The sequence below is a fragment of the Phacochoerus africanus genome, chromosome 6, assembly GCF_016906955.1.
Source record: "Phacochoerus africanus isolate WHEZ1 chromosome 6, ROS_Pafr_v1, whole genome shotgun sequence".
NCBI lineage: Eukaryota > Metazoa > Chordata > Mammalia > Artiodactyla > Suidae > Phacochoerus > Phacochoerus africanus.
Genome location: NC_062549.1, coordinates 997,616 through 1,023,282, shown reverse-complemented (window position 1 = coordinate 1,023,282; position 25,667 = coordinate 997,616). Strand labels below are relative to the sequence as shown.

At 67.6% G+C, this 25,667-nt stretch overlaps 4 protein-coding genes across 7 annotated transcripts; 1 reads left to right on the top strand and 3 right to left on the bottom strand.

Annotated features, from left to right (window-relative positions):
- Positions 1–1,130: 1,130 nt before the first annotated feature.
- MROH6 (maestro heat like repeat family member 6) lies at positions 1,131–8,280 on the bottom strand. Of its 3 annotated transcripts, none has more exons than XM_047785532.1 (14): positions 6,400–8,280; positions 6,118–6,270; positions 5,795–5,949; positions 5,085–5,202; positions 4,739–4,923; positions 4,513–4,650; positions 4,283–4,397; positions 4,030–4,173; positions 3,778–3,951; positions 3,304–3,471; positions 2,956–3,075; positions 2,600–2,702; positions 2,422–2,487; positions 1,131–2,273 (listed from the first exon to the last, which is right to left on the bottom strand). In XM_047785532.1, exons 1-14 carry the CDS (start codon positions 6,649–6,651, stop codon positions 2,026–2,028), a joined length of 2,139 nt encoding a protein of 712 aa, XP_047641488.1. In that variant the 5' UTR covers positions 6,652–8,280; the 3' UTR covers positions 1,131–2,025. The 3 variants fall into 3 exon arrangements, with proteins under 3 accessions (XP_047641488.1, XP_047641489.1, XP_047641490.1); XM_047785533.1 differs by having other exon boundaries at positions 6,118–6,252; XM_047785534.1 differs by lacking the exon at positions 3,778–3,951.
- NAPRT (nicotinate phosphoribosyltransferase) lies at positions 8,281–11,595 on the bottom strand. Its single transcript, XM_047785606.1, has 13 exons — positions 11,293–11,595; positions 11,089–11,216; positions 10,933–11,015; positions 10,570–10,700; positions 10,347–10,462; positions 9,867–10,063; positions 9,651–9,791; positions 9,281–9,365; positions 9,104–9,184; positions 8,911–9,013; positions 8,668–8,822; positions 8,463–8,570; positions 8,281–8,376 (listed from the first exon to the last, which is right to left on the bottom strand). The coding sequence occupies exons 1-13, from the start codon at positions 11,516–11,518 to the stop codon at positions 8,305–8,307; spliced, it is 1,626 nt and encodes a 541-aa protein (XP_047641562.1). The 5' UTR covers positions 11,519–11,595; the 3' UTR covers positions 8,281–8,304.
- A 1,189-nt stretch (positions 11,596–12,784) lies between these two features.
- EEF1D (eukaryotic translation elongation factor 1 delta) lies at positions 12,785–25,451 on the bottom strand. 2 transcript variants are annotated; one of them, XM_047785659.1, is made up of 8 exons: positions 25,148–25,451; positions 17,506–17,626; positions 17,184–17,255; positions 13,813–13,912; positions 13,635–13,735; positions 13,242–13,460; positions 12,962–13,156; positions 12,785–12,882 (listed from the first exon to the last, which is right to left on the bottom strand). In XM_047785659.1, the coding sequence occupies exons 2-8, from the start codon at positions 17,620–17,622 to the stop codon at positions 12,844–12,846; spliced, it is 843 nt and encodes a 280-aa protein (XP_047641615.1). In that variant the 5' UTR covers positions 17,623–17,626; positions 25,148–25,451; the 3' UTR covers positions 12,785–12,843. The 2 variants fall into 2 exon arrangements, with proteins under 2 accessions (XP_047641615.1, XP_047641616.1); XM_047785660.1 differs by having other exon boundaries at positions 17,506–17,629; positions 25,148–25,266.
- On the top strand, positions 22,640–25,366 carry LOC125130062 (translation initiation factor IF-2). The gene is made up of 5 exons (XM_047785437.1): positions 22,640–22,650; positions 23,614–23,759; positions 24,074–24,183; positions 24,410–24,531; positions 24,979–25,366. Exons 1-5 carry the CDS (start codon positions 22,640–22,642, stop codon positions 25,364–25,366), a joined length of 777 nt encoding a protein of 258 aa, XP_047641393.1.
- Positions 25,452–25,667: the final 216 nt, after the last annotated feature.

Below are 25,667 nucleotides of genomic sequence, written 5' to 3'. Positions count from 1 at the left end.
CCTCTCCTTGGCGGGAGCCTGCCTGCCGGCCTCTGCTCAGTGCCAGGCTGGGGAAGCCACACTCCCCTCCTGCCCAGCTCACCACCATCCTCCAGCCTCAGGACTGGCCAAGGAGAGGGGACAGCTGGCTTGGCTGTGGCTGGGACATTAACCCCCAAGGAAACTCAGGAGCAAGGCCAACAGTGAAATTAATATATATATATATTTTTTTGTCTTTTTGTCTTTTAGGGCCGCTCCCGCAGCATACAGATGTTCCCAGACTGGGGGTCGAATCAGAGCTGGAACCTCTGGCCTCCACCACAGCCACAGCCACGCCAGATCCGAGCCGCGTCTGCCACCTACACCACAGCTCACGGCAACGCCGGATCCTTAACCCAGGGATCAAACCCGCAACTTCATGGATTCTAGTCAGGTTCACTAACCGCTGAACCACGATGCGAACTCCATGAAGGCAATATTAAAACAGAAGATAGAGGGAGCCCCAAACATTCCAATCCCCGTACAGAAATGCCCTAGGAGTCACCCTCATACCGGGAATGGGGAAACGGGGTGGCTCTCAGGCCTGGCTTTGTCCACCGGGGCCGTGTTCCTCCTGCGGCCCCCTTGGTAGGAGGACTCGAAAGGCAACACCAAGATGAAGAGGAGCCAAAGAGCTTAGGTCTTAGAAAGCCTGCAGTAAGCAGGTACAGAGGCGCTGCGTTCTCCCGACCCCAGCTCCCTCACTGCGGTCTGACGGCCTCCTGGCCTCTCCAGCCTGGCCTCTTGATGACTTTCTTATCGTTTAATCCTGTTCCGGCATCTACTTCGGAGGATACAAACTAATACCCCAAAACCCACCTCTGGCTTCCCGCAGAAGCGTGCCCGCAGCCTGGCCTCCTCTGCCTCTAACCCACAAAGCGAGCCGGCCCCTTCCTGCCGAGCCCCATCGGCTCAGCCTGTGCCGGACCCCCTGTAGCCGCCCTCTCAGGGTGAAAGTCACCTGACCTCCACGCCCACCCCGGGCTGACCTTTGCTGCTGGCTACGTGCTGCTTTATCTGTAATCCTAGCCCAAACCCAATCGTGGACCAGGCCTAGCTCATCAGAACCCCAACCTTGGCCCTGGCCCAGCCCCAGACAGATGCTGAACCGCTGCGACCTGCGTGTTTATTTTAAATGCTTCCCTCAGGGATGCCAGGACCCCAGCCTCCAAGAGGCCGCGTGACTTGAGGCCTTCTTTGCTGAGGAGCCGGCTCTGGGGGCCAGGAACGGGCAAGGGGACATGGCAAGGTGAGCCTCCAGGTGGAGGCAGCTGCCCAGCCAGAGTCTGGAGGGGCTGGGTTGCAGCTTCAGAGCCCTCCCCAGGGGCTTCATCCCCGGACGTCCAATCAAGCCTTCATTCAACCCTGAGCCGGGGCCAGGGTGCCAGTGCCCCCCCCTCCCCGAACCCGCAGGCATCATCTCAGGCCTGTGGTGTCCAGTGGGGAGCTCAGAGGAGGCCTCGGTGGGGTCCGACACAGTGAGCAAGGGCAGGGCAGCAGGTCTGGATGGGAGGCCGGATCAGTGCTTCTTGAGCAGAGCGCACGGCGGGGGGTGACGGGCTGCTGGGGCCACCGGGAGGGACCTGGCCAGGCTCCAGGCAGAGGGCAGCCCACAGCGGCAGCGTAGGGTGTGCCAGTTTCACAGTGTCCCCCACCAGACCCTGGCAGGGGCCTCGGAGAGCCACAGGCCCGAGGGAGGAGAGATGGCCTGGCCGTAAGAGGCTAGAGACTGAGGGGGAAATGGTGCATGGATGGAAGGCACAGGCTCCCTTGGGGTAGCAGGGCTGTCCGGGGGGTGGGCTCCTGGAGAGGGCTCTTTCCCTGCAACAGGCCTTGCGTGCTCCGGGAGTGGGGGGCGGGGTGGCAGGCATTGAGGTCCAGCACCAAGCCCTGGGTACCCCTCAAGGGGAGCCTCTTCTGGAGCTCTGGTCCTGCCAAGAAGGGCCACAGAGTGGCAGGGTGCCCGACTCAGAACCCTGGCTCCCACCCGGGTGAGGGCAGTGCGGCTCAGCCGAGTCCTGAGCAGTCCCAGCGACCAGCGAGGCTCCGGGGCTGGAACGGGCTGTCTCCGTACACGGGTCGGGGCCGGGCAGGGTGGGCGTGGCACCGACGGAGGCGAGGGAGGCGCAGGAGGCCCAGGCGGCACCGCCGGCAGAGGTGGTGCTGCGCCTGAGCCAGCAGCGCCACCTGCTGGGTGGACACGTGTGCCGCTGCCCCCACAGCGGGCTCAGGGTCGCTCTGCAGCTGCCCCAAGTCTGCAGGGGACAGAGCATGTCACGCGATGGGGAGGGCTCTCAGGATGGACCAAGGTCCTTGGCCCTCCACCCACCCATTCCCATCCAGTCCGCCCTGGCCCCCACCACTTCTCTGGGACCCCCAAAGCCTGGTGAGGCGGGTTCTCACCCTGGAACAGGGAATCCAGTAGGTCCTGGTTGACACATCTGGGGCTTGAGTGATGGACCAGGAAGCCTGGGCCAAAGCAAACCCTGAGTACTGGCCTGATGCTGACAGCAGGGAGGGGCTGGCCTGGCTCCCAGAGCCCTCCCAGAGCAAGGGACAGTTGACGCCAGGGCGGCCTCACCTATGAGCACGGCGGCTGCCCGGCGCAGGGGTTTCTGTGGGCTCCGCAGGTAGCCCTGAGTCTGGCTCAGGAAGCTAGGCACGTGACTCGGGTACCACTGAACCTGGGGACAGAAGGGATCATGGCAGGAGGGTCAATTCTGCGTGGAAAGGAGGCTGCAAAGGTGAATCCAGGGGCTGAGCCCCCCCCCGGGGATCGCCCAGGGCAGGGCATCAGGGCCTAAGGCCTTAGACCTGCCACTACCTTGACTGGAAGGTTGGGGAGACTCTGTTTCGGGGGAGTGACCCTGGTCTGTACTAGACCACTAGGTGGTCAGCTGACCATACCGTCACTGTCATTGTCCTCCCGCTACTGACCAGGCGCTGGCAGATGCGGCTCAGGGCCTCAGGGCTATCATAGTGGGCCACGGTGACCACCTCCTCCAGCAGGCCCCAGCGCAGAGCCTGGTCACAGCGCGCCAGGGTCCACTCTGAGCTCTGAAACGAGGGAAGGGAACAAAGTTAGGGGTCCAGAAAGTGACAAGGAGGGCCCTGGGGTGGAAGGTGGCCAGCATGAAGGATGGAGACGCTGAAGCAGGCGGCCCAGGAAAGACAGGGAACCTGGCTGCCTGCACCTGAGCTCCTTGGAGAAGCCCCTGACCAGCCATCTTTGGAGAGACAGGGCCTGGATGGGGACAGCAGTGGCACAGTCTTGGGGTGGCTGACCTCAGCAGTGTCCCGGCTGGGATCGGACAGGCGCAGCAACAACGGCACGAGGCTCTGCAGCACCAGCTTCCTCAGGGGGCCGCGGAGCCCCACTCGGAGCCCACCCCGGCCCCGCCGCACCAGCGACCCGAGGAGCCCGACCGCCGACGCGCGGACTGATTCCCGGGCCTGCAAAGAGGTTGTGATGAGAGCAGCGCAAGCAGGGCGAGGATGTACCGGCGGATGCGAGCTGGGGGTTTGGCCGAGAGGCCTGGAGCCACCAGATTGGGGAGCCCTTGGAGAGCCTGAGCCTGAGAGGGAGGCCGGCGGGGCGGGGCCGGCGGGGCGGGGCCGGCGGGGCGGGGCCGGCGGGGCGGGGCCGGCGGGGCCGGCGGGGCGGGGCCGGCGGGGCCGGCGGGGCGGGGCCGGCGGGGCCGGCGGGGCGGGGCCGGCGGGGCCGGCGGGGCGGGGCCGGCGGGGCGGGGCGGGGCTCACGTCGTCCAGCAGCGGTGGGAGGCGTGGCCCCAGCTCGGCACTCAGGAGCCGCACGGGCGCCCGCGGCCGCAGCAGGACCCTCCGCAGGGCTCCCAGCGCGGCGCCCACGAGCCGAGCGTCAGACTCGGCCAGCGCACCCAGGAGCGCGGGCAGCAGCGTGCTCACGTGACGCACCTGGAGGGCGTGCGATACAGGAACTTGTGGGCGGCCCCCCGCAGACCCCGCCGGGTCCCGCCCGGTCCTGCCCCTCACCTTCCCGCGGTTCAGCGCCAGGTGGCCGAGGCCCAGCAGGCCCAGCCAGCGCACGGTGGGCTCGGGGTCGCCCTGCCAGGCGCAGAGCCGCTCCAAGATGATCTCCTCTGGCAGGAGCCGTGCGGTGGGCCGGCTCTGCAACAGCTGAGCGCGGGACGCGGGGTCAGCCGGCCCGCATTCTTATGCAGGCCAGGCCCCTTAGGGGGCCAAGTCCCCAGCCATCCCTCCGCACCCATCCTGGAAGCAGGCTCACCCCGGTGAAGAAGGCCATAGCCGTGAGGCGCTGTGTGTCGTGGGCGCTGCGCAGCCGGGGCAGCAAGTCCGCGAACAGGCCTCGCAGGTGGTGGTCGGCATGCGCCACCATGGCACTGCGACGGGGCAGAAACGGGAGCTCTGTGTCCGCTCCCGGCCCCACCCCAAGAAGCTGCTTCTGCCCTGCCACCCTCATGCCCCTGCCTCTTCTCCCACACTCCCGCCCCGCACCTGGCCAGCAGCAGGACACCCTCCAGGTGGGTGTGGGCGCCCACCAGTCTCCTCCAGCCTCCAGCCTGCTCCATGCACGTGACCACCATGCGGCTGCCATCCCCAGTGAGAAGGGCCTTCAAGGCCTCCACGGTGCAGCTGGAGGTGGGGGCGGTGGAGGAGTGGGCACTGAGGGCTAGGAGGGCACTGACCCAGCCCTCAGTCTCCCCCGGTGCGTGCCCCTCACCTGGCGTGGCTATGTGGTGGCCCTGGGTGGGATGGGGCCCAAGCCTTGGGGGTGTCAGGGGGGCATGTGCTCTGGGCAAGCTCATGTAGCTGTGTGACCAGCGCAAGGAGGAGGTGTGGGTAGAAGCCCCGTGTGGCACCCACACAACCGGACACGGCCAGCATCTCCCCAAGGGCACGAGTGGCCTGTGGGACAAGCGGCCCACTCAGGCTCCGGCACTGCAGACCTGACGAGGACAAAGCCTCAGTGCCTGAGGGACATTACTGATGGGCGGGACTCAGGTGTGAGCCTGCTGCCCCCAACCCCCTGTGGCATTGCCCTGGCAATGCGGGCTGGAGCCACCTACCGCCAGTGCCTCCGACTGGGATCCGGCCAAGCCCTTGAGCGCCCAGAGCAGCTGCACCAGCACCTGCCCATTCACACGCTGGTTCCGGCTCAGGCTGCGCCAAAGCTCAGCCGCCACCCTGGGGGAACGGGGCATGGGAGACTGGGTCTGGTGCTGGGATGGGGCAGTCCTCAGGTTGGGGAGGCGGCCACTAGGACTCCAGCAGGAGGAGCAGCAGGTAACCACCCCCAACCCCAGAGAAACAAAATGAGTGGCATCTGTGCAGACGGCCACAGAGCCGGCTCGCCAGGTCAGCTGCCTGGCCGAGGCCACTCAGAGTCCTGTTGCGCCAGCAACAGTGAAGCAAATCTGGCGCTACAAACAGCCACCGTAGAGAGTAAAACCAGAGCCAACTCCCGGGGCAGAGTAACCTGAGAGCTGGGGGCACAGGGTGCAGAAGCCAGCTGGCTGGCTCCACCCCCAAATGGTCTCCAGGAGAGAGAGGGCAGGCCCCCTAGCCAGCAACCCGAGCACGGAGGACTCTGGGGTGGGGGCGGTGGGAGGGGTGGGTGATGGGTGAGTGGAAGGGAATGGGAAGGCTCTGCCCCCACCGCCACCTGCCCCACCCTGGGCCAGACTCCACCGCCAAGCAGCCAAGCCGGAAGGGGAAGGAAGCTGCTGCGTGGGGGCCCGGCGGGGATGCACCCCTGGCGGGGGCGGGGGGTGGTTACCGGTTGGGGGGCAGTGAGCTCGGCAGCAACGCACACACCACGTCCCGAGAGTGCTCCAGGGCGAGGGCGCTCAGCACCCGTAGGGCCGCCCGGCGGGGCCTCCCCTCTGCCAGGCTGGGTACCTGTGCCAGCAGCCCGCGCACAAGGCCATGCACCTGGCGTGGGGGGGGCGGGCGTCAGCGGGCAGGTCTCCTGGACCCCTGTACATTGCCCTCCGTGCCCCCACCCAGCAGAGGCAGCCTAAAAGGGGCCGCTCCCTCTAACCCCCAGCTCTGGAGGGGACCAGGCAGGAGACAGGAGCAGGGAGGGGTATGGGGGCTAACCTGGTCCTCCAGCCGCTCCCCCCGGGCCTCCAGGGCTGTCGACAGGGTGAGCGCTGTTGCCTGGGTCCCCGCAAATCCAGCCTCTTCCAGGCAGGCAGCTGTGTACAAGGCCAGGTCCTCGAGGGCCCCCTCCTCCTGGGAACACCGGGTGGTCTGGGCCGGGGGAGGGGAGCGCATGAAGCCCCCGTGCCTCTGCCGCCTCTCCTGTCCACTCCCTCCCAGCTCCTTCCTCAGCTCCAGCCCCCCTTTTCTTCCCCTGCCCCCGGCACCCCTCCTGCTCACCTGATGGGGTCCCTCAGGAGCCGGCTCCTGGGCAGGGGGCTGGGGGAAGGGCTCGCTGCCGGCTCTGGGGATGCAGGCCGCCCTCCTAGGCTCCGCCACAGGTTCCAGCTCAGGTTCTGGCTCAGGGCCCGTGGCAGGGGGTCCCAGGGGCTGCCCCCGGCTGGCCCGGATCCCTTCAGCCAGAGCTGTCAGGGTTAGGGCCCCCAGGGGCCCCGCCCGGGCCCGGCCCCAGCCCCACACACCCCCAGCCATGGCTGCCGCTCACACCGAGCTGCTCAGCCAGGCCCAGCCTGTAGCACCTGCCCCTGGTCCTCCCAGGAAGTCGTGCCCGGGCCTGACCTAGAAGCAGGCTCCAGGCAGGCGGGACCAGGGACAGGTGTGGTGGCGCGTGCGTGCTCTGTGGGGGCTAGGGAGCCACACCGAAATGTCCCAGGTGTGGTGCCTGCTGGGGGCGTGTGCTGGAGGTGAGTTACCGGCTCAAAACCTGAGTGTCCGGCGTCTGGCTCTGTCCCCTGGGCCCTGGGAAAGGGTGAGCAAGGTCCCCAGCTAACTGTGGACCTGCAAGGGGAGGGGCGGAAGGGTCCCCACCCGCCCCTCTGGGCAGGCACCCACAGCCCTGGAGAGGCCCCAGCAAGTCCAGAAGTCTGGGCTCTGCCCTGAGCTGAAGTCGCACCGATTCAGCCTTAAAGAAACAGCTGGGTCCAGGCTAGGCCTGGAGCCAGGGGCTGGGCTGTCCCCTCTGCATTCCCACCGAGCGGGACATCCTGGGGATGGGGTCGCCCCTCGGAGCTTTGGGCAGCCCTGGGGTGGAGCCCTCCCGGGTGCCCTTGCAGGCGAATGTCGCCACTGGAGGAGGGGGGGGGGGGCTCTGGGGCCTGGTACAGAGAATGCAAAGCTCTAAAATGGTGACCTGTGGGCACCTGGGGCCTGGTGCCTGTTGTGCCATGGGGGGTGGAGTTAGCATCTCTCTCGGAGCCTCTTGCTCCCAGGGCTGGCCTGACCGGGCCTTTGCCCCAAATTCCCACTGTGACCCTCACCCAGCCTGGCCAGGGGAGCCGGAAGAGCTGGTCGGGCCAAATACCTGGACAGGGGCGACACTCCGGGAAGTACCCCACACCCTCGCGTTCCCCCACACCTTCGCAGGCCAACAGGAGTGGCCCGGGCCCCGCCCTCTGCGTCCTGCAGAGCCTTGCACCTCTCTCCTGAGCAGCTCCGCTGCAGCCAAAGCTGCTAGAGACCTGACCAGTCCACCTGCACAGAGGCAGGGCCGGCCCAGGACCCTGGCTGGGTGCCCGGAGCCGAGTCACTCCTGCACCCTCAGCCTCTTCAGAGGGCTGCCCCCCCGCCCCCATCCCCTCTTCTTCCTGTCCAGGGCTGCTGGGTCAGGAGCTGGGTTCTCAAGGCCCAGGCCTGGTCTACACCACGACAGATGCCGGGCCGGGAGGGAGCCAGGTGAGCGGAGCCCAGAGCCCCGCAGGGCTGGCAACAGGGGACACACAGGTCTCTCCTTGTCTTGGGAACCTGGCGCAGGGGCAGTGTCTTTGGCAGGGCTTGGTCCCAGGGATCCAGGAGCCCCTCTCTCTGATACTCCATCCCCTGCCCACACCTCTACCCCCGCCCCCGCCCCCGCCCCTGGAGCCTCTAGCATGGAGAGATCTTCCCCAGTAAGTGTCCCCAGCCCCCAGCTGGGCACCAAAGCCCTCTCTTTCCCCACAGCCCACCTGCCCCCTCAGTTCCCTGGCCTCAGCCCAACTCCTTAGCACCCTCAGGCTCGGCACAGGGCCGGGGTCTCCCCTGGAAGCAGGACTCCAGCCCACCCTGGGAGGCCCTGGGGGTCCGGGGAGAGGCAGGCTGGGTTAAGAAATGACATGTGACAAGTTGTAGGGGACAGTGAATGAGTCATGTTCACTTGGGCAGCTCCGAGCGTGAGTTTCTCAGTCTGTTCACCAGGGCCTGGAGCTTCTCAGACAGCGCGACCTGCAGGGAGGACAGGGGGGGCCAATGGGGGGCTGTGGGGGCAGGGAGCACAGGGGGCGGGGTGACGGCGTGGGCCCCACACCCACCTGGTACTGCTGGGGCTGCTCCAGCCGCCTGTGTGCGGGGCTCAGGCGGCTCAGGGACAGCTGGGCGAAGGCTCTAGATTCGGCCAGCGATGGGAGGGGCTCACACAGCTGGGGAAGAGGGAAGGGAGGGGCTCGCTCACGGTCAGGTGTCAGAGCCTGAGCTAGGTTGATGGCACAGACGAAAGGGGCGGCTAGCGTCCGTCACCTGTCCCTGCTGGACCCAGAGTCGCAGCAGCGGCTCCACACGGGCCGGCCTCACGGTACAGGACTCCCGGGCCCCTCGAGGCCACAGTCTCAGCTCCTGGCCCGCCTGGGGAGGAGGCTCCTCCGCCAACTGCAGCACGTCCAACAGGAGGGACCCTGCGGATGTGTGCGTGTGAGGAGCGCAGCGCAGAGACCGTGGGGAGCCTGGGGCCCCGAGCTGAACCCGGGACCGGAGCGTCCTCACCATCGGCGCCCAGGAGGCGGAAGGCGGCCTTGCTCCCAGGCAGTGTCTGCTTCTCAGGGTCCTCGGTCAGCTTCATTCGTGGCTGGCCTCCCACGGCCACGAGCTGCAGGCACGGGGTTCTGGGATAGCTGGGCCCTCCTCCCGGACCCGTGACCCGCCCCCTAACCCCCACGGGCCGCCGTCCCCGCCTCACCTTGTAGACACAGCCCAGGGAAGGCTGGCGAGGGCAGGTGACCACGCTCGTGCCAATGCCGATGAGGTCCACCTCACTGCCCTGGGGAGGGGAGCGGGGGAGGCGGCGCTGAGCTCAGCCAGCCTTCGCGGCCGGGGCCCTCCCGGCCACCCTCTGGCCTGCCCCCGCCCCAGCCACCTTCTGGGCCAGCCTGGCCAGCTCCTCCTCGTCGATGTTGTTGCTGACGGCGATAGGGACCGACTCCAGCCAGGGCACCTGGAACCTGCGATGAGGCACAGCCCCTCGGAGGCTCCGGATTGAGCCGGTCCTCCCGCCACCCCCCGCCCCCTCTTCCTTACGCGACAGTCTGCCCTCAGCTACCCCGGATCTGGCCTCTGCCCATGGGCCCCTGAGCGCACACCCGGCCTCCTCGCCGGTGGCAAAATCTCCACCGAGGCAGCTACGCGGTGGGAGGGGCACAGCTCCTCCCTCCCTCTCTCCCTCCCAGACCCCATTCCCGCCCCGGATGGGGTCTCCTTGCAGGCAAAGCCCCTCCCGGGGGACTCACTGGGCCGCGGCCCTACGGAAGACCCCGCGGACCTCCTGAGCCTGCTGAAGCAGGTCGCCACTGTCCAGCCTCACGCCCACTGCCTGGTAGCCCAGCTCCTCCAGTGCCAGGGCTACAGCCAGGAAGTTGGGGAGACCGCTCCTGCAGGCAGGGACACGGGGGTCAGGGTCAGCAGCTGCTCTGCCGAGCCCACCCTGGGAGATGCCTGGGCCTCACCTCCGCACACTGTAGGTGTCCAGCAGGCCCTGGAAGGCCCGGGGAAAGGCCAGGGCATAGGCCACAAAGGCTGCCCGCTCCCCTCGGTGTGGCTCCTGCGCCCCGAGCCCCAAGTGGGCACACACACGCTCCAACCACACCTCCACGCAGGCGGCCAGGTCCACCCTGGGGCCCTGACCAGCAGCTGGAGCCAACATCTAAGGAGAGGGATTGGTGAAGGATGGAGGACCCAGACGCAGGGTGGGGCCTGGTTCACCCCCGTAGAGGGTCTGAGCCACTTGGCTGCCAGCTTCCCAGTGTGACACAGAGGCCCCAGGCCCAGCAGGGCTTGGGTGGGCCAGACTCGGTACCTGCCTGTATGCATACGGCGGGGGGGGGGGGGGGCCTCTGCCGGAGTGCCCCGGCCCCAGCCCGCCCCACCTGCCCCCAGGCCTTGAGGGGTCTGCCTCTGGAGTGCACACAGAAGAGGAGGGCACTCACAGGGTCGGGGGGCACCTCAGCGCCTGAAAAGGAGGTGACAAAGGAGTGCGCCAGGGTCCCGGCCACAGGCACACCCCGCAGCTGTCCTGCCAGCACGTTGCTGCTGCCATCGAAGCCTGGGCCAGAGCATAAGGCAGGGTTAGGGGACTTCAGGCCCTGAAGGGGGGCGTCTCAGGCCCAGCCTCCTCCTTCCCTAGACCATGCCTCCCGGTCCGGCCCTCACCGCCCAGGTAGCTGTAGGTGGAGGCCGTGAGACCCCCATCAGGACCCTGAGCGCGCCGAAGCCCCATCTCCAGCAGCCGCTTCTCCGGCCCTGCGATCAGGCGAAGCCGCGCCGCGTTCGTGGCGATGAGGCTGTGGGAGCAAAGGCTCAGGGGACCCGGAGGAAGGCCAGGAAGCCCCCCCCAGGGGCCAGCCTCCCCTAGGCCTGCCCAGCGGCGGCGGGAGACCCTCTGCGGGGGCCTCGGCCCCGCGCCCCGCCCCGCCCTCCACGTGGGGCCCCGCCCCGCAGGGCCCTCCCGGAAGGCCGCGCCCCGGCCCCGCTCGCCAGCCCAGCCTTCCGGCCTCGGGCAGGAGGGGGTCCCACCTGGCGTAGCTGACCAGGCAGAGGAGCGGCGTCTCCAGCAGCTGCACCACCAGGAGCGGCCCGGACACCTGCAGCAGCGGTACCTGCGGGGCGCGCTGTCAGCTTGGCGCCGCCCGCCCCGCTCCCCCGCCCCCACCCCGGCCGCCCCGCACTCACGCCGGGGAAGGCCAGGGAGCCTTCGGGCAGCGCCCGCACCGTCACCCCGGAGCAGTCGAGGGCACGAAGGTGCTCGAAGAACGCGGGCTCTGTGTCTGGGGGCAGCACCGAGGCCAGGAACTGCACATCTGGGGGCGAGAGACCGTGGTGGGCGGTGGCGATCGCGGGCCGCGGGGCGGGGAAGGCTCGCGGGCGGGGGGCTACCTGCGTCCCGCAGGCGGAAGGCGCGCAGGAAGCGCACGCAGTCGCGCAGCCCCGCGGCCAAGGCGAACGCGCCGCCGAACGGGCAGCGGCGGAAGAAGAGCTCGAACTCGGCCGCCTCCTGCGCGCGGCCGGCGCGCCAGTAGCCCAGCGCCATGGTGGCCTGGTAGAGGTCGGTGAGCAGCGGCCGCGCCGCCGCGCGCCCCTCGGGGTCCTGCTCCGCCGCCATCGGCCCCGCGCCCGGACTCTGCCCGCCTGCCCGCGTGACGCCGCACTCCCCAGGGCCCGCCCTGCCAGCTGGTCCAACCAGGGGCCGGGAGGTTGGGGCACAGGGCAGCGACCGCCTTTCCTGGCACCCAGAATCCGGGGCGGGCGGGCCGCCGACCTCCCGACACTGGGGGCGTGGCGTGGGGTTCCCGGCGGCGGCCGGTGGCCGGCTGCAGTTGGGGACGTGCGCTCTCGCTGGTCACCCCAGCTCCCCTTGGGGCATCCTGGTCCCCGCCGGGCTGGGAGTTCGTGCTGCAGGCGAGAGGGTCGAAGAGGGAAATTCAAACCCCACACACGGCTGAACTTTATTCCCCCCAGGCCAGGCCCCTGCCCTTTGAGCAGGGTGTGTGGTGCCACTTTCCGAACCACCTGCCACCACAAGCTTCCAGGTCCTGCACTCTGAGCCCCACAAAAATCCCGAGGGGGGGCCCGGAGGACACCAGCTCGACCAGAGTAAGTTCAACCCACACTTTCTCCCAAATGCCAAAAACGGCTCCCTCAGCAGCCCTGCGGCCAACAGCCCAGGGGAAGAACCACTCACTAGTGGCACACATACAGCCCAGGCCTCGGGCTCCTGGGCAGACAGCAGGCACACCTCCACAGGGCAGCAGTCTGTGGTGGGACCTGCCTGGCCCAGGTCTCTGGAGGGTGAGGGGTGACCATGGGTGTGGGCCTCGCATGGGGTAGCTGTGTGCACACGTGTGTACCCCCCCAAGACTGAAGGGAGGGGCGCAGGGCTGGGCAGTGGGGGGCCTCAGGGCTCAGGCAAAAAAGCCCAGCCCCCTTCTCAGAGGTGTGGAGATGGTGGGGTGCATGGCAGGATTTTAAACAGGTCTCAACAGCAAGGCCAGCACAGCCACTGGGACCTCCCCTGCTGGGGCAGGCACTTTTGCGCTCACGTGGGACTGGGAAAGGAGACCAAGTGGAAACGCTGGGGGACAGGGATGCCTCCTGCGGTGACGGGACCAGCACGTGCCCCCTTTAAAGCGAGACCTGCACGTGGTACTTGCAGTTCAAAGGGGAGCGAGACGGGAGCAGTGGATGGGCAGGCAGAGGGCCATGGAGAGAGAGGCCGAGAGAGGGGAGGAGGCCGGAGCAGGAGCAGCAGGACCGATGGGGCCCAGGTGGACACTCCCGAGCTGCAGGCCAAGCCTGAGGCCTGGGGCCTGGCAGAGTGCTGCTCACTGAACGTGCCCCCGGAGACACCAGACCAGACAGGGGCCAGAGCTGGAATCTCAGTCTTTATTGGCTGCAAGGCATCGCGCTCTCAGGCGCGGGGCGGGGCTCTCAGATCTTGTTGAAGGCGGCAATGTCCACACTCTGCACCTGAGGTGGAGAGGGCGGGGGTCGCATGGGGCCCGGTCTCGGGGGGCCGCCCCCCCCCCAGGGGGGTCCTGCCACTCACGTGCTCCTCGAACTTGGTGATCTCCTCTTCCAGCAGGTCGGTGCCCACCTTGTCGTCCTCCACCACGCACTGGATCTGCAGCTTGCGGATGCCGTAGCCCACAGGCACCAGCTTGGAGCCGCCCCAGGTCAGCCCGTCCAGCTGGATGGAGCGCACACAGGCCTCCAGCTGGGCCATGTCCGTCTCGTCGTCCCACTGCGGGACAGGGGAGAGGAGGCCGGCTCAGAGCTGCATTTGCCTTCCCACCCCCCCGCTCGCCCTGGTCAGGCGAGCCACTCACAGGCTTGACATCCAGCAGGATGGAGGACTTGGCCACCAGGGCGGGCTTCTTGGCCTTCTTCTCGGCGTACTGCCGCAGCCTCTCCTCCCGCAGCCGGGCAGCCTCCTTGTCCTCCTCTTCGTCACTGCCGAACAGGTCAATGTCGTCGTCCTCGTCGTCCTCTGTGGCCGTGGCCGCCTTCCGGCTGGGAGGCTCCACTTGGCGCATGGGAGACACGTGCTGCCACGGGGGTGGGGAGACGAGGCTGAGACGTGTACGGCCGGGGCCCCGGCTGCACCCCCTCCCCCCGGCCAGCCTGGAGGACACGGGGGCCCAAGCTCTGGCTGCCAGGTGGGCAGCCTCCTGCTCTGCAGTGCCAGGCTCAGGGTCCCCGGGTGCGGGGAGGGCACTCACCTGGGTCTGTGGGGCTGTGGCACGGTGGGCGGGCGAGGTCTTCTCGAGCGCACTCAGCCGGGCCTCCAGCTTGGAGACGGCCTGCTGCAGATCCTGTACCACTGCAGCGCAAAGGGGACGTGGTCAGAGGACAGGGCCGGCGGGGGCCGCCAGCCCGCCCGTCAGCCCCGGGCCTCACCCCCTCGCAGGCTCTGGTTCTCCACTTCCAGGCTGGCGATCCGGATGACCAGCTCGCTGTGGTCTCCACTGGGCCCGCTGGAGGCCCCAGGGCCTGAGCTCTGCAAGACAGGGGGTGAGGGGGGGATCAGCACCCCAGCCCGCTCGAGGCCCCTCCCCCACAGCCATCCCGAGGCAGCACCGTAAGCCGGGTGATGAGCCCATGGGCCCTGCGGGGTCTACCCGCCATGCTCAACCCAGGGGAAGGGGGAGAGGCCCTGCAGGCCGGAGACCACAGGGACATTCCAGGCAAGTGGAGAGCATGGGACAGGAAGCAGGAGGCCCAGGGTGGGCCCAGCACAGAGACCGTGCCAAGTAGAGCCATGGCTGCCATCGCTGCCATCGCCTAGAGGAAGCAAACTGTTAGCCTGAGAGACAGCCAGGCCCAGAGCCTCAGGACTGGGCACAGCCTTGTGCTGGAAGCAGGCAGTGGCCACCCCAGGCAGCGCTGCATCTCACGTGCCCCCCTCCCACCCCCCCGTCCCCCGAAAGGCAGGTACTTGCCTGCCCTGGAAAGTTCTGGGTGACCCAGGGGTCCCTGCCTGGCCACCAACCTCCTCTGGTTCCCCCCTGGCCGGGGCCCCTACCATCTGACCCAGGGAGCTCACCCACAGGGTGCCCACCCACAGGGTGCCACAGCTCAAGCTCCGTTACCCCCAGGGGCTGACACACAGGCCATTCAGCACCCACCCCCCAAAGGAATGGCGGCATGGGTGGTGCACCGAGCACGCTTCTCGAGGGCCACTGTCCTCCCATCCAGCATCCAATCACGACAAAGATCTTGGGCCTCAGGCCTGCCCACCAAGCAGCCACACGGCGAGCCACGTGGCCTTCCCTTCTGTGCACAGCCCAGGCCACTGCCAAGCTCAGGGCTCCTGAGAGGACAGGAGCCTGGCTCCCTGCCCCAGACGGTGCCAGGCTGTCACTGTCTCAGGTGAGCCGCCAGCTCCCAGCACATATAACCACCAGCAGAGCTGCCCAAGTGAGCAGCATGACCAGGCCCGGGGTGGGGGCTCTGCTCACACCACTCCCTCCTTTCAGATCAGCTGACAGGATGTCTGCCCCCAGCTGCTGCTCTGAGTAGTAACCAGCAGCTCCATCCACCCCAGCCGGCCACCCTCGCCACGTCTCAGCCACTGCCACCCCCACTGGGAACGTGACCTCCTCTCCAGCCTGCTTCCCACAGCACTCGCCTTGCGGTGCCACCCGCGCTAAGGCCACCCACCCGCTTCCACGGCCCAGGGACGCTCCCAAGGAGGCTCCACCAGCCGGCATGCTCGCACCCCCGTCTCTCCGGGTGTCTCTGCCTGCCAAGCAAGCGAACCAGGTCCTGGTGGCTGGCTGGTGCTCAAGCCTTTGCCCTGCTGTCCCTGCTGCCTGGCACTGGGGACCTCCCAATACAGCCCCGGTGGGAACACTGAGCAGGGGCATGTTGATGGGGCCTAGAGGTGCAGGCTCCAGGCAAGGGCCAGAGGAAGCGGTGGGGAGAGACCAAGCTTCCAGGGCCCACCGGGTCACCACTGCCTGGCCCAGTGAGCAGCAGGCCACTCCATGGCACTTCTGCCCTGGGGCTACCCTGCCCACCACCATTTTGAGGTAGCCATTGGCTCAGAGAGGTAGCCCGGGGCCACCCAGTCCAGATGGAGCCCACAAGAGCAGGCCACAGGCAGCCACCTGGTGCCCACCCCAAAGCTGTGAAATGCAGAACGCTCCAGCCCCATGCCTGGCAGTGTGCAGTTCCTGGGCAGCGCTGGCCCCCCAGCGTCTGCTGAGCCCCACTCAACCCAAATCCCAGTGTGCGGCTGGGCAGCAGGGCCCCTCCTGGGTCCACCGGCCGCTGAATGACGTTCCTCCTGCGTTCACTGCACGGACGCCCCCGCCGCCAGGGCCTCAGCGGGAGCTCATCTGGAAACGCTTCTTCATCTCCAAACAAATGGTCTTCAGGGACTGGGTGGCCCTAGCCAACGACTGGTGTCCTCAGAGGACACGTGAACAGAGAGAACGTGCGCTGAAGGGAGAAGCTGCCCTCTGCACAACCCGGACACAGGTCCCTGAAGAAACCGACTCCCCTCCCCCTGGGTGTTGGACTCTGGGTCTTTGATGATGAGAAGATGAACTTGCGTTGCTTCGGCCGCCTGCTCCGTGGTGCTTCATCACAGCGGCTCCAGCAAACGAGCCCCCGAGCCCCATCAGCAGCCGTCACGCGCTCCCTGAAGGCGGGGAGCTGGCAGCTGACCTCAACAGCCGGGCCCCGAGGCCCAGAGGGGAAGGCTTCCGGCCGCCCCAGACCCCAAGCCCCAGGGCTGCTGAGGCCCTGGCCCCGAAGCCTGGCCTGAGTGCAAAGATCTCGCGCCCCCTGGCTGCTGTGTCTGCATGGCCTGAATCTGGTTGGGCAAGCAGAGGGCGGCAGGTGGGGTTTAGGGCTGGTGGGCAGAAGGCGAGGCAGGAACACATGGGGGCCAATATAAAGCAGGGCCTCCTGGGCAGACATGGTGGCACCCCTTCCTGGGGGCACGACCCAGGACCGCCCAGCCTGAAGCCAGGAGCCAGCTGTGGCAGGCAGAAGGTTCCAAACATGTCCCCTTTCTAAGCCCCAAACTCTGTAAAAAGGGGACCTCGTGCGGCAGAAGGGACTTTGCAGACGTGATGAAGAGGCGGATCTGGACGTGGGGAAAGGACCCTGGGTGGCCCGGGGACCTGGGGTCATGACAGAGTCCCACACGAGGGAGGGCGGCGAAGAGAAAGGAAAGCGACCGAGGCAGACGTGAGGCCTGCGGCCGAGAAGCCACAGGCCTCAGGGCTTCTCCAAGTCAGAAAAGACGGGAAAGGACGTCTCCCGGAGTGTCCAGAAGGAACACGGCGCTGCTGACACCCGGCCCTGGAGGCCGGGAGGGAGGAGGAGGTGCTGGCTCCTGTGACAAGGAAGGTGCAGCAGCAGGGCTGTCACCTGCAGGCACGCGCTCCCCGGCCATCCTCCCCCGATGTCACAGGGGCATGGAGGCTGAGCTGGGCCTCGACTCCAGGTGGCGCTGACTCCGATTGAACGCAACACCCCAGGTGAAGCCCTCTCTCTGGGCAGGGCCACGCCGAAGCGGGAAGGCCTACAGGATGAGGTGCCCAGGGCTGGCAGCCCAGGAGCAGCCACGGCAGGGCGGGGAGCTCCGCCAGGGTGCAGGCGGGACGTCCTCCCTGGCTGGTGGGAACACAGACAGCCCCGCATGTCTCTCCCTGACTTTGCTCCAAAGGCTCGGTCATCAGCAGTGCCGGGGCAATGCCAGGCATGCTGGCTGGCACAAGGGCCGCGGCCCTGAGCGGAAGTCTGCGGGTACTCACCCCGGCCAGGGACTTCTGGATGTTTTCTCTGGCTCTCGCGATGTCACGGAGGATCACGCTGGCGCCGTTCTCCTGCAGGTGGCACAGAGACTCGGGCTGTTTTTTGTTTTTTTTTCCAGTTAAAAAGGTCTCAGGTAGAGAAGCAGGAACATGCCATGCAGAACAAAAGCTCAGCGGGGCCCGAGGACAGGGCTCCCGGTGCGCGGCCTGCAGGCCCAGCCAGGCCGCATGTCCCTGTCCTGACGTGCACCCCGGGGCCGGCCAGCCACCTCCAAAGACCCACCAGCCTCCCGGTGCAAGCACAGCCCCCTACGACCCCTACCTGGCGTGAGGAGCCAGCCACGGGCCCGTTCATCTGCTCATAGAATTTCCTCTCTGCATCGTCGTATTTGAACTTGTCGAACCAGACCTTCTCGTGCACCAGGAAGTTTGTGGCCATCTTCCTGCTGGGAGGGGCGGAGAGACTGAGACGGCCGCCAGCTGCCCAAGGCCCTTCCAACGCCCAGACCAAGGGTGCAGGGCAGGCCATCCAGTCCCTGGGTGACAAGGGTTCCAGGCCCCAGGGCAGAGCACCAGCAGTTCTCAGTCCGGACCCCAAGGAGCCTGTGCAACCCCCCGACCCCAGGCTTCCTTCAATGCCAAGGCCAGTGACGCTCAAAGCAAGGCCAAGAACCTCGGGGGGGTCCCCAAGGTCCGCCCTCTTCCAATCACACATCTGTTCAAGGCTGAATTTGTCAGATGATTTACACCAACAGACGGACTGCACACGCGGGTTCAGACTCCAGCTGCCTCCCACTAAGCCAGCCACGAACTTCACAAAAACATAAAACAATGCCACTCCACTCCCTGAATTTGTTACTGAAGAACTATTTTTTGCAGAAATTTTCCATTAACATAAAACAAGCCTGTCCTTTTTCAACAAGTATAAACTGCACTTAACTGCCAACGCGCTAAAAACCAACCGATGAAACGGAAGCTCTGTGGCGTCCCGACGCCAGTCAGTTGGAGAACTGCGGCTGCTCTAGACCCGGGGCTGGCGACCGTGGGCCTGTGAGCCTGATCCAGCCACGGTCTGTTTTGCCGCACTGGCATGTCCACAGTCCAAACCCCCCCCCCCCCGCGGCTTGGCAGGGTGGGGGCCGCCCCGGACCTGGGCCCAGAGCCCCTGGCCCTTTGCAGACAGCAAGGTCTGCTGACCCAAGACCGCCCGGCCCCTTGGCAAGCACAACAGAAGAGGACCCCAAGCCATCATAGAACCTTGGTAAGTGCCCTCAGTGACAAGAGAGGAGGGGCCCCCGGGAGTCGCCCCCGCCCACCGTGAATATGGTTTCAGTTCCAGGTCCCTCCTGGTGCCTGGTAGGGGGACCCTCCGTCAGAAATGGGCCCTTGCCCTGCCCCACACACCAAGGCCCAGATCCCATCAAAGCAGCAAGTCCAACCCCACCGAGGAGCCCCTGCCGAGGGTCTGGAGCCCTGTCCCCACAGCCACGCTCTGGCTTCCGTGAGCCCAGCTCTCTCCCCCCCCCCCCCCCCCCCCCGCTGCACACAGTTGCTCTGGGTAAGACCCACATGCTGCAGGCACATCGGCCTTGGCTGGGGGTGGGGGGGGGTCCTCCAGACTCAGGCCCCGGGCGCAAGCACCTGAGACGCCCACCTCATCCCAGGGGGGGCTCAGACAAGGGAGGCGGGAAAGACCCGCAGCAGGCCAGGCGGGGGTGCCAGCTCCCACGCCGGCCCAGTGAGGCCCCGAGGCCAGGCGCCCTCGTCACCCCGCTGCCCTGTGCTGGCCAGAGGCGACCCGCAAGGTGCCTGGTCAAAAGGGAAACCTTACGTGGGACGCTCGGCCCCCTGCCACCCTCCCCAACCTGGTCGCCCCCGAGGGTCGCCCCAGGGGCAGGGCTCTGCTGGGTCCAGGAGTATCGGGAAAGGCCCCGTTGGGGTCAGGGCAGGGAAGTGTCTCCTACTTGGGTCTCAGGCTGGACATGGAAGGGCCGGACCGGACACTGGGGCGGTGAGCCAGCGACGCGGCCTCGAGGCGCCAGGCCACGCGCAGGGCCTCGGCAGCATAGTGGCGGCACTCGGCGCTGTCGTAGGCGGGCTTGCTGAGCCAGGGGGCCTCGGCGTCCTTGTGCAGGAAGTACCAGTAGGGCAGGGCAGAGGGGGCCTCCCCGTCGGCCCGCCGTGGCCCCAGCCGCTTGCCCCCCACAGCGTTGCGGGCCCGCCGGTCCCTGCGGCCCCGCCGGGCGCCCTCGGCCTGGCCCGCTCGCTCCTGCAGGCGCACCTTCCCGGGAGGGTGGCTGTCCACCAGGGCCTCGTAGAAGGCCGTCTCGGCCGCGTCGTAGCGGGGCTTCTCCAGCCACACCTCCCGCACCAGCGCCTGCAGGCTGCCCGGCGGCGGAGGCTGCCCATCGGCCGTCGGGCTGGGCTGGCGGACCAGGCGTGGCCCGGAGGCGCCCTGCCTGCCGCTCGCCTCGGCAGCCAGCAGCAGGGCCTGCGACCACTCCACGAACGCCCGCTCAGCCTGGTCGAAGGCCGACTTGTTGGCCCAAACGCCCCAGGTCACGTGGTGGCAGGCCACCTGGCTCCCATGGGTGCAGGGCCCCCGGGCGGCCGGGGCGGGGGGCCGGCCCGCCTGGGCAGCCACGTCTGCCAGCCGCTGGCGGTACGAGCGCTCCGCCTGGTCAAAGAGCGGCTTGTCCAGCCAGACGTGGTCGGCCGAGAGGCCCATGAGGGCCGGGTCTGCCGGGCTGGGCCAGCCCTTCGGGGAGCGCTTCCTCTTCTTCTGCAGCAGCCTCCTCCCGGGGTCGCTCCCGCCGCCGCCGCCGTCGGGGCCCGCTGCCTCAGCCTCCTCCCGACCCAGCCCGTTGATGGCTGGCGCCTCGGCCTCGGCCTCGGCCGGGAGCTGTTGGGTGGCGGCGGCCTGCGCGGCCTCGGGCCTGTGGCAGCGCCGCTCGTCCTCCCCGTGCTTCTGCTTGTCCTCCCAGACGGTCTCCAGGGCACAGGAGGCCTTCCCGCTCCTCATCTTCCGCGCAGCGTTAAAAAAGCAAGCACAAGAAGGCAGTTGCAACACAGCGGCCCCTGGTGCACGTGCCCTGCCTCCCCACTCAGCCCGCCGACGGGGGTCCCGAGACCCAGGGAGCCCAGCGTGGCGGTAAACACGCACACACACACGCACGCGTGTTCCTGTGCCTCTGCATCCTTCTCCCGGCAAACCCTGTCTTTCCGCAGCCAGCACCCGCCCAGGCTCGCCAGCAGGGTCAGGAGAGCAGCTTCCAGACCTCGCTGGCGCAGAATCCTCTGCTAGGGGCCTCCGGGGAGGCCTGCCGGGTGAAACACAGGACGCCTTACAGTCGCCGGCAAACAGCCTTTGAGAAGCCCGTCCCAGCAAACACTCGAGACTCCCTTCCACTGACTCCCTTCCGGTCCGCTCAGTCCATCTCGAGTTGTAACGGGACGTTCTGTGTCTGGCTGAGTCTGGCCCCTCCCCAGGACACTGGGGCTTCTGTCTCCTTGAAAAGTGCTCACCAGTCTCCTGGACGCCCTGCCCGACTTGAGACCCCACATCCCCACCGGGGCTGTGAGGGTCTCAGACAAGGGGCAGCCAGGAGCAGAGGGCGGAGTGCCCAGTGGCAGCCACCTCTTGACAGAAGCCAATCACCTCGCATCTCTGGGGCACCTCAACTAAAAGGGGCCACACAGGAAACCCCGGGTCCTGTCCTAGAAGGTCAGGACCCCTCCCCTCGTTTCAGCACCTTGTGGCGTCAGGGCTCCATCACTGGGATGCTGCTGAAGCCCCTGGCCAAGCCTGTGCCCCAGGCGCCTCTGGTCCCCGCTGCCTCAGAGCAAGACCAAGGCTGCTGGGCTGGACAGCGTGTCCCAACGGCCACAAGAGGCAAGGCCCTGACCACACGGCGCCCCCTCTGCTCCCAGACCCACGCTCCGCCAGCCCAGAAGGCCCTGGAGACCAGCTGTGACCGGCACAGGAACACCTTCCCCAGACTCTACTCTGGATCCGGTGCCAGAGGCAGAAGCCCCGGCCAACTGAGTAGGGGGCTGAGCAGTGTTCCCTCGGGACGGCCCCACCACCCGTCTCCAGCAGCCGCGAGGGCGCCTGGTGGAGCCTAAGTGAAGGGAGACCCTCGCCCCAGGGCGGAGGCCTCCAGAGGGAGGCCGACTTGCTCCCTGGAGGGCAAACCCCTCCTGCCACTCGCTGCAGGTCCGCATCCCTCTCCTAACACCCTCAAAGGAAACCAAACCCCAACTCCAGTTACCCCGTGGGACATGTGGGCAAGGCCCACACCCGCCTGGACACAGGAGATTCCTCTTGGGCTCGGAAGGGGCTTGACGGGGCGCCTCTAATCGCACAGGCCCCAGGGGCACAGGCCCCAGGCGGAGAAGTCCCTGGGGCGCCCCTGAGCCTTCTTCCCCAGGCTGCAGCAGTGGCAGGGGTGGGGGCAGGAGCTGTGCCCAAGGGGGCAAGGCATTGTGACATCGCCCGCTGTGCCCCTAGGCTGGGCTTGTCTGTCCTCTGGCCTCTCTGGAGGACCCTCACCAGAGCAGTGCAGGTCTGGGCTGACGCCCCCCCCCCCCCCCCCCGTGCAAGGCCCCGCGTGCACAGGCTGGCCTGCACGCCGTCCATGGCCCCGAACATCAGACCAGGTCCTGCAAGAGGTCCAAGGGCCGCCGTTCAGTAAAGAGGCCACTTCCCAAGATGCTCAGGAGCGAGGGACAATGCCTGAGACCAGGGGCTTGCGGGGGCCACAACTCCACGCCCCGTCTGCAGGCGGGGACCCAGCACGCCAGTCCCAACCTGCCCAGCTGAGCTCACAACCAGTGGGTCCAGACCCCGGGTTCCGGAAGGAAACCGAGGCCACAGCCTGGCCCGGGAGGGCGGTCGGGACTCGCGGGTGCGGTGAGGGCGGGGCAGACGGTCCCCTGGCTGGTGAAGGGACCATGGGACGTGGGTCAGGCAGGTACTTACTTTCGCTCTGACCTCCTAGGACAGCGTGAAGAGAAAGCAGCAAGGTTAGAGGCAGTCAGACAGGGTGGCCCGAGCAGCTGGAGGCCAGTTTGGCGGCGGAGAAAGAAGGCGAGCACGGGAAAGGCCCGCCACCGAAACCCCAGGAGGTGGCCGAGTCAGCAGCTGCTCCAGCATCACTTGAAGTGGGCAGATCCTGGGAGCACCCCCACCCCAGCTCCCCTCCCACCTGCTCCTGAGCAGACCCAACCTTGGGCGCCCCGACCGTCCACCTGGACTTGTGACTGGCGGGGCTCCCCAGGCCCTGTGCTGCCACTGGGTCCGGACTGCTGGACCGGGCACAGGACAAGGACGACCTCCCCAAAGGCCTCGGGAGCCACCCAGCCCCAGTGCCCACTCTGGGACAGGGCTGCTCTGCTGGGGTGGGTAGGACGCCACTGTCCCTGCAGGCTGGCACCAAAGGACTCTCAGGGTCACCATGCCTTCCTGGTGCGTTGCCCCAGGTGGCACCCACAAGAGCTGGCAGCCCAGGACCCCAGCACCCAGCCTGCTCCGCCCACCCTGCCTTATCCCAGGGTCCCCTCAGCTGCTCAATGACTAGAGTCCTGCCCCCACGCCCCTGCCCTCTCTTGTCCACCCCAGGCTGCAGCCAGCACCAGAGTGCCAGCATCAAGTCACCACTGGGCAGAGACGCACGTGTCCTGTGGGGTGGGGTGGACTTGGGAGGAAGCGCAGGCAGGCGGGAGTGGATGGGGGTCTCCCCCGGGGCTCCCCAGACACCACCTCCCCAGCACCAGCCACGAGGGCCCACCTCTATTTCCTTGCATCCCCATCCCTCAGTGCTGCCAAGGCCCATCCCTTCCAGGGGAAGAGCGGGTCTAGTCTGGGTTTGGACACTTCCCCGTGAGCAGCAAGCAGCGAGCTCTCCTCAGGGCCGTGTGCTCCCACAGAGGCCAGAGCAAGGACCCCCAGTCCCCACCCTGTGCTCCTGGAAGCAGCCTGGACCACTGGCTCACCTGCAGGGCAGAGAGCAGGCAGCCCACAGTGCCACCAGGATCTGGGGTGAAGGTGGCTCCCCCAGCCCAGAAAGCAGGCACAGCAGGGCTGAGGTAGACTCTCCAGAGCACGGGCAGGGCCTGGGGGCCACAGGGCCCTTCTTGGCCTGACAGGCTGGGAGGGCAGCTCTTGCAGTGCTAGTGTAGGGAAGCTGGCAGCACCCCTGCGCCCACCCAAGTGCCTGCGGGGAGGAGAAGGGGGGTGTCCCGTCAGCTTCAGCTCCAGTGAGTGAGGTTTCTGGGAGGGGTGAGGGTTTGTCCCTCCCCCGGCTCCACCCTCGATGCCACTGTGAGCACCCTCCCGTCTCAGGCAGCGCTGTGCCCACGGTCACACACCGCACCGGGAAGCACTGCCAGTCCCTCCACCAGGGGTCAAGGCTCTCTGCCCACCTTCCAGGGGAAGCGGGAACGGGTGTGAGGTGTGGGCCCCCTGCCTGGGGCGGCCTGGATCAGTGCTGCACGACAGGCCTTCCCAAACGTGCAGCGTCCGAGAGGGCAGCGTGGTGGCTGGGCCTGACTTCGTTCAGCCGCCTGCTGGGGCAAGTGCGCTGGAGCGGAGTCCTCTCTCTCCAGAGACAAACCACAGCCCCAAATTCCTACGCAGATGCTTTTCTACCTCTGCCTCCCGGATAGTCCAGCCCCACTCAAAAGCGCCAACCTGTGCTGCTGGCAGGAAGGGGGTCCCTTGGACTCCAAGGCTCAGGGCCCACACTGTAGCTGCCCCAATCACCCCGCCCCAGGCCCAGCCAGCTGCGCTGTTTGTGCTGCAACGCTCTGGCCATCAGCATCTGCTCTGCTGGTCCGTGGTGCCTGGTCTATATGCCCTGACCGCCAGGCACCTGGGTCTCCTTCCCTAGAGCGACGCCGGCACTGGCCCTGCGTCTGCGCAAACCTGGAGATGGGAGTCGGGGGACCTGAGGCTCCCAGTCAGAGAGAGGAGCTGGGCATCTGTGTCTCCCCGATGCGTGTACCTCACACACACACACACACACACACACACACACGTCGCCCTGCCGTCCACTCGGCACTCACGCCTATCATCTTAAAACACAGGCACAGAACCAGGGCTTATGTCAGCAGTTCTTGCCTGAGGCCCCTGAAAACTGACACCAGAGCGGAGCAACCACCTCCGAAAACCTTCCTTCGCAGAAACACTGGTCAAGCGCTGTGCCCACCTGCACTGAACCCTGCAGGCAGCCTCACCCAGCTCCCCAGGAGCGGAGTCAAGGGAGCCGGCCTCACGGCAGCCTCCTCCAGAGGAAAGGAACCACCACTCTGCCCAGGGTCCCGCGAAGCCCGCGACAGCCACTCCAGGGTGAGGAGTCGAGGCCCAGGACACTGACTTTGCTGCAGAGCTGGCAGAGAGCACCTGCTCCCTGGAGTCTGCGTGCCAGGCTTTCTCAGCGCACGCCCGCCGCCAGAGCTGGGGGGCGGGGGTCGCTCCACATCGCCTCCAGCCCGGACCACCTTATCCGCGTGAAGACCCTCGATCACAAAGAAGACCGTGAATCTCTTCTGAGTCACCCAGCAATCGCGTTTTAATTCTTTCCCGCGTTCGCGAGCTGTGGAGGTTCCCCGACAGTTGGGCCGGGGTCCGACCCCGAGACCCAGCGCTGGCATACAGGAGGCGCTCAATAAACGCGGACAAAGGAAGGGGAGCAAGAGCGACTGGCGCGGGCCACAGCTGGACACACATTCCTGTCACCCACGGCGTGAGGGGCTCACGCGGCTGGGCATTCCCGCAGCCGCCCTCCTGCCGCAGGGGTCCGGCCGCACGTGGTCCGAGGGCCCCGCCCCTCTGCGCTCCCTGCTCGCCCGCACTTGGCCGCGCGCCCCGGTGCCCGCTTGCCCGCTGCACTGCGGCCGGGTCCCCCGGCGCAGTGCGGACCGCCCCTCCCCAGGGCCCTGGCGGCGCGAGCCGCGGTACTCACACGCCAGCCAAGGACAAGGACGCGGCGACCAAAGAGGAAGGATCGGCAACGCTGGACGGCAGAGGAAAAGGAGGACCGCGCGGGCCGCGCACGGGAAATGAAGCAGCGGACTCTACCACGCACCCGGACGCGGGGGAAGAGGCTCGCGTGCACGCCCCGCCGCGCTGCCGGAGCCCCCCGCGCGACGCTCCCCGTGGGTGCGAAGACAGAAGCCAGTAGGAGACCACCGCGGGGCTCGCTCCTTCCGGGAGACGCTGCAGCAAACAGCCGAGGACGGCGCCGCCCCCGCCCGCCCCCCTCCGCCGCCGCTCGGGTGGACTCGGCGGGCCGGGGCGGGGCCGACGGGACAGCACGCGCCCGGTGACGCGCGGGGTGGGGCGGGGCCGGGCCGGGTCAGCGCGCCTGCGCGCGCCGAGCGGGCCAGACAAAGGGGAGGGCCCCGCCGACCCCGCCCCCGGAGCCCCGCCCCGCGCGGCCGGCCGGGCGGGCGTATGGCCCCGGCTCCCGCGCCCCCGCTGCC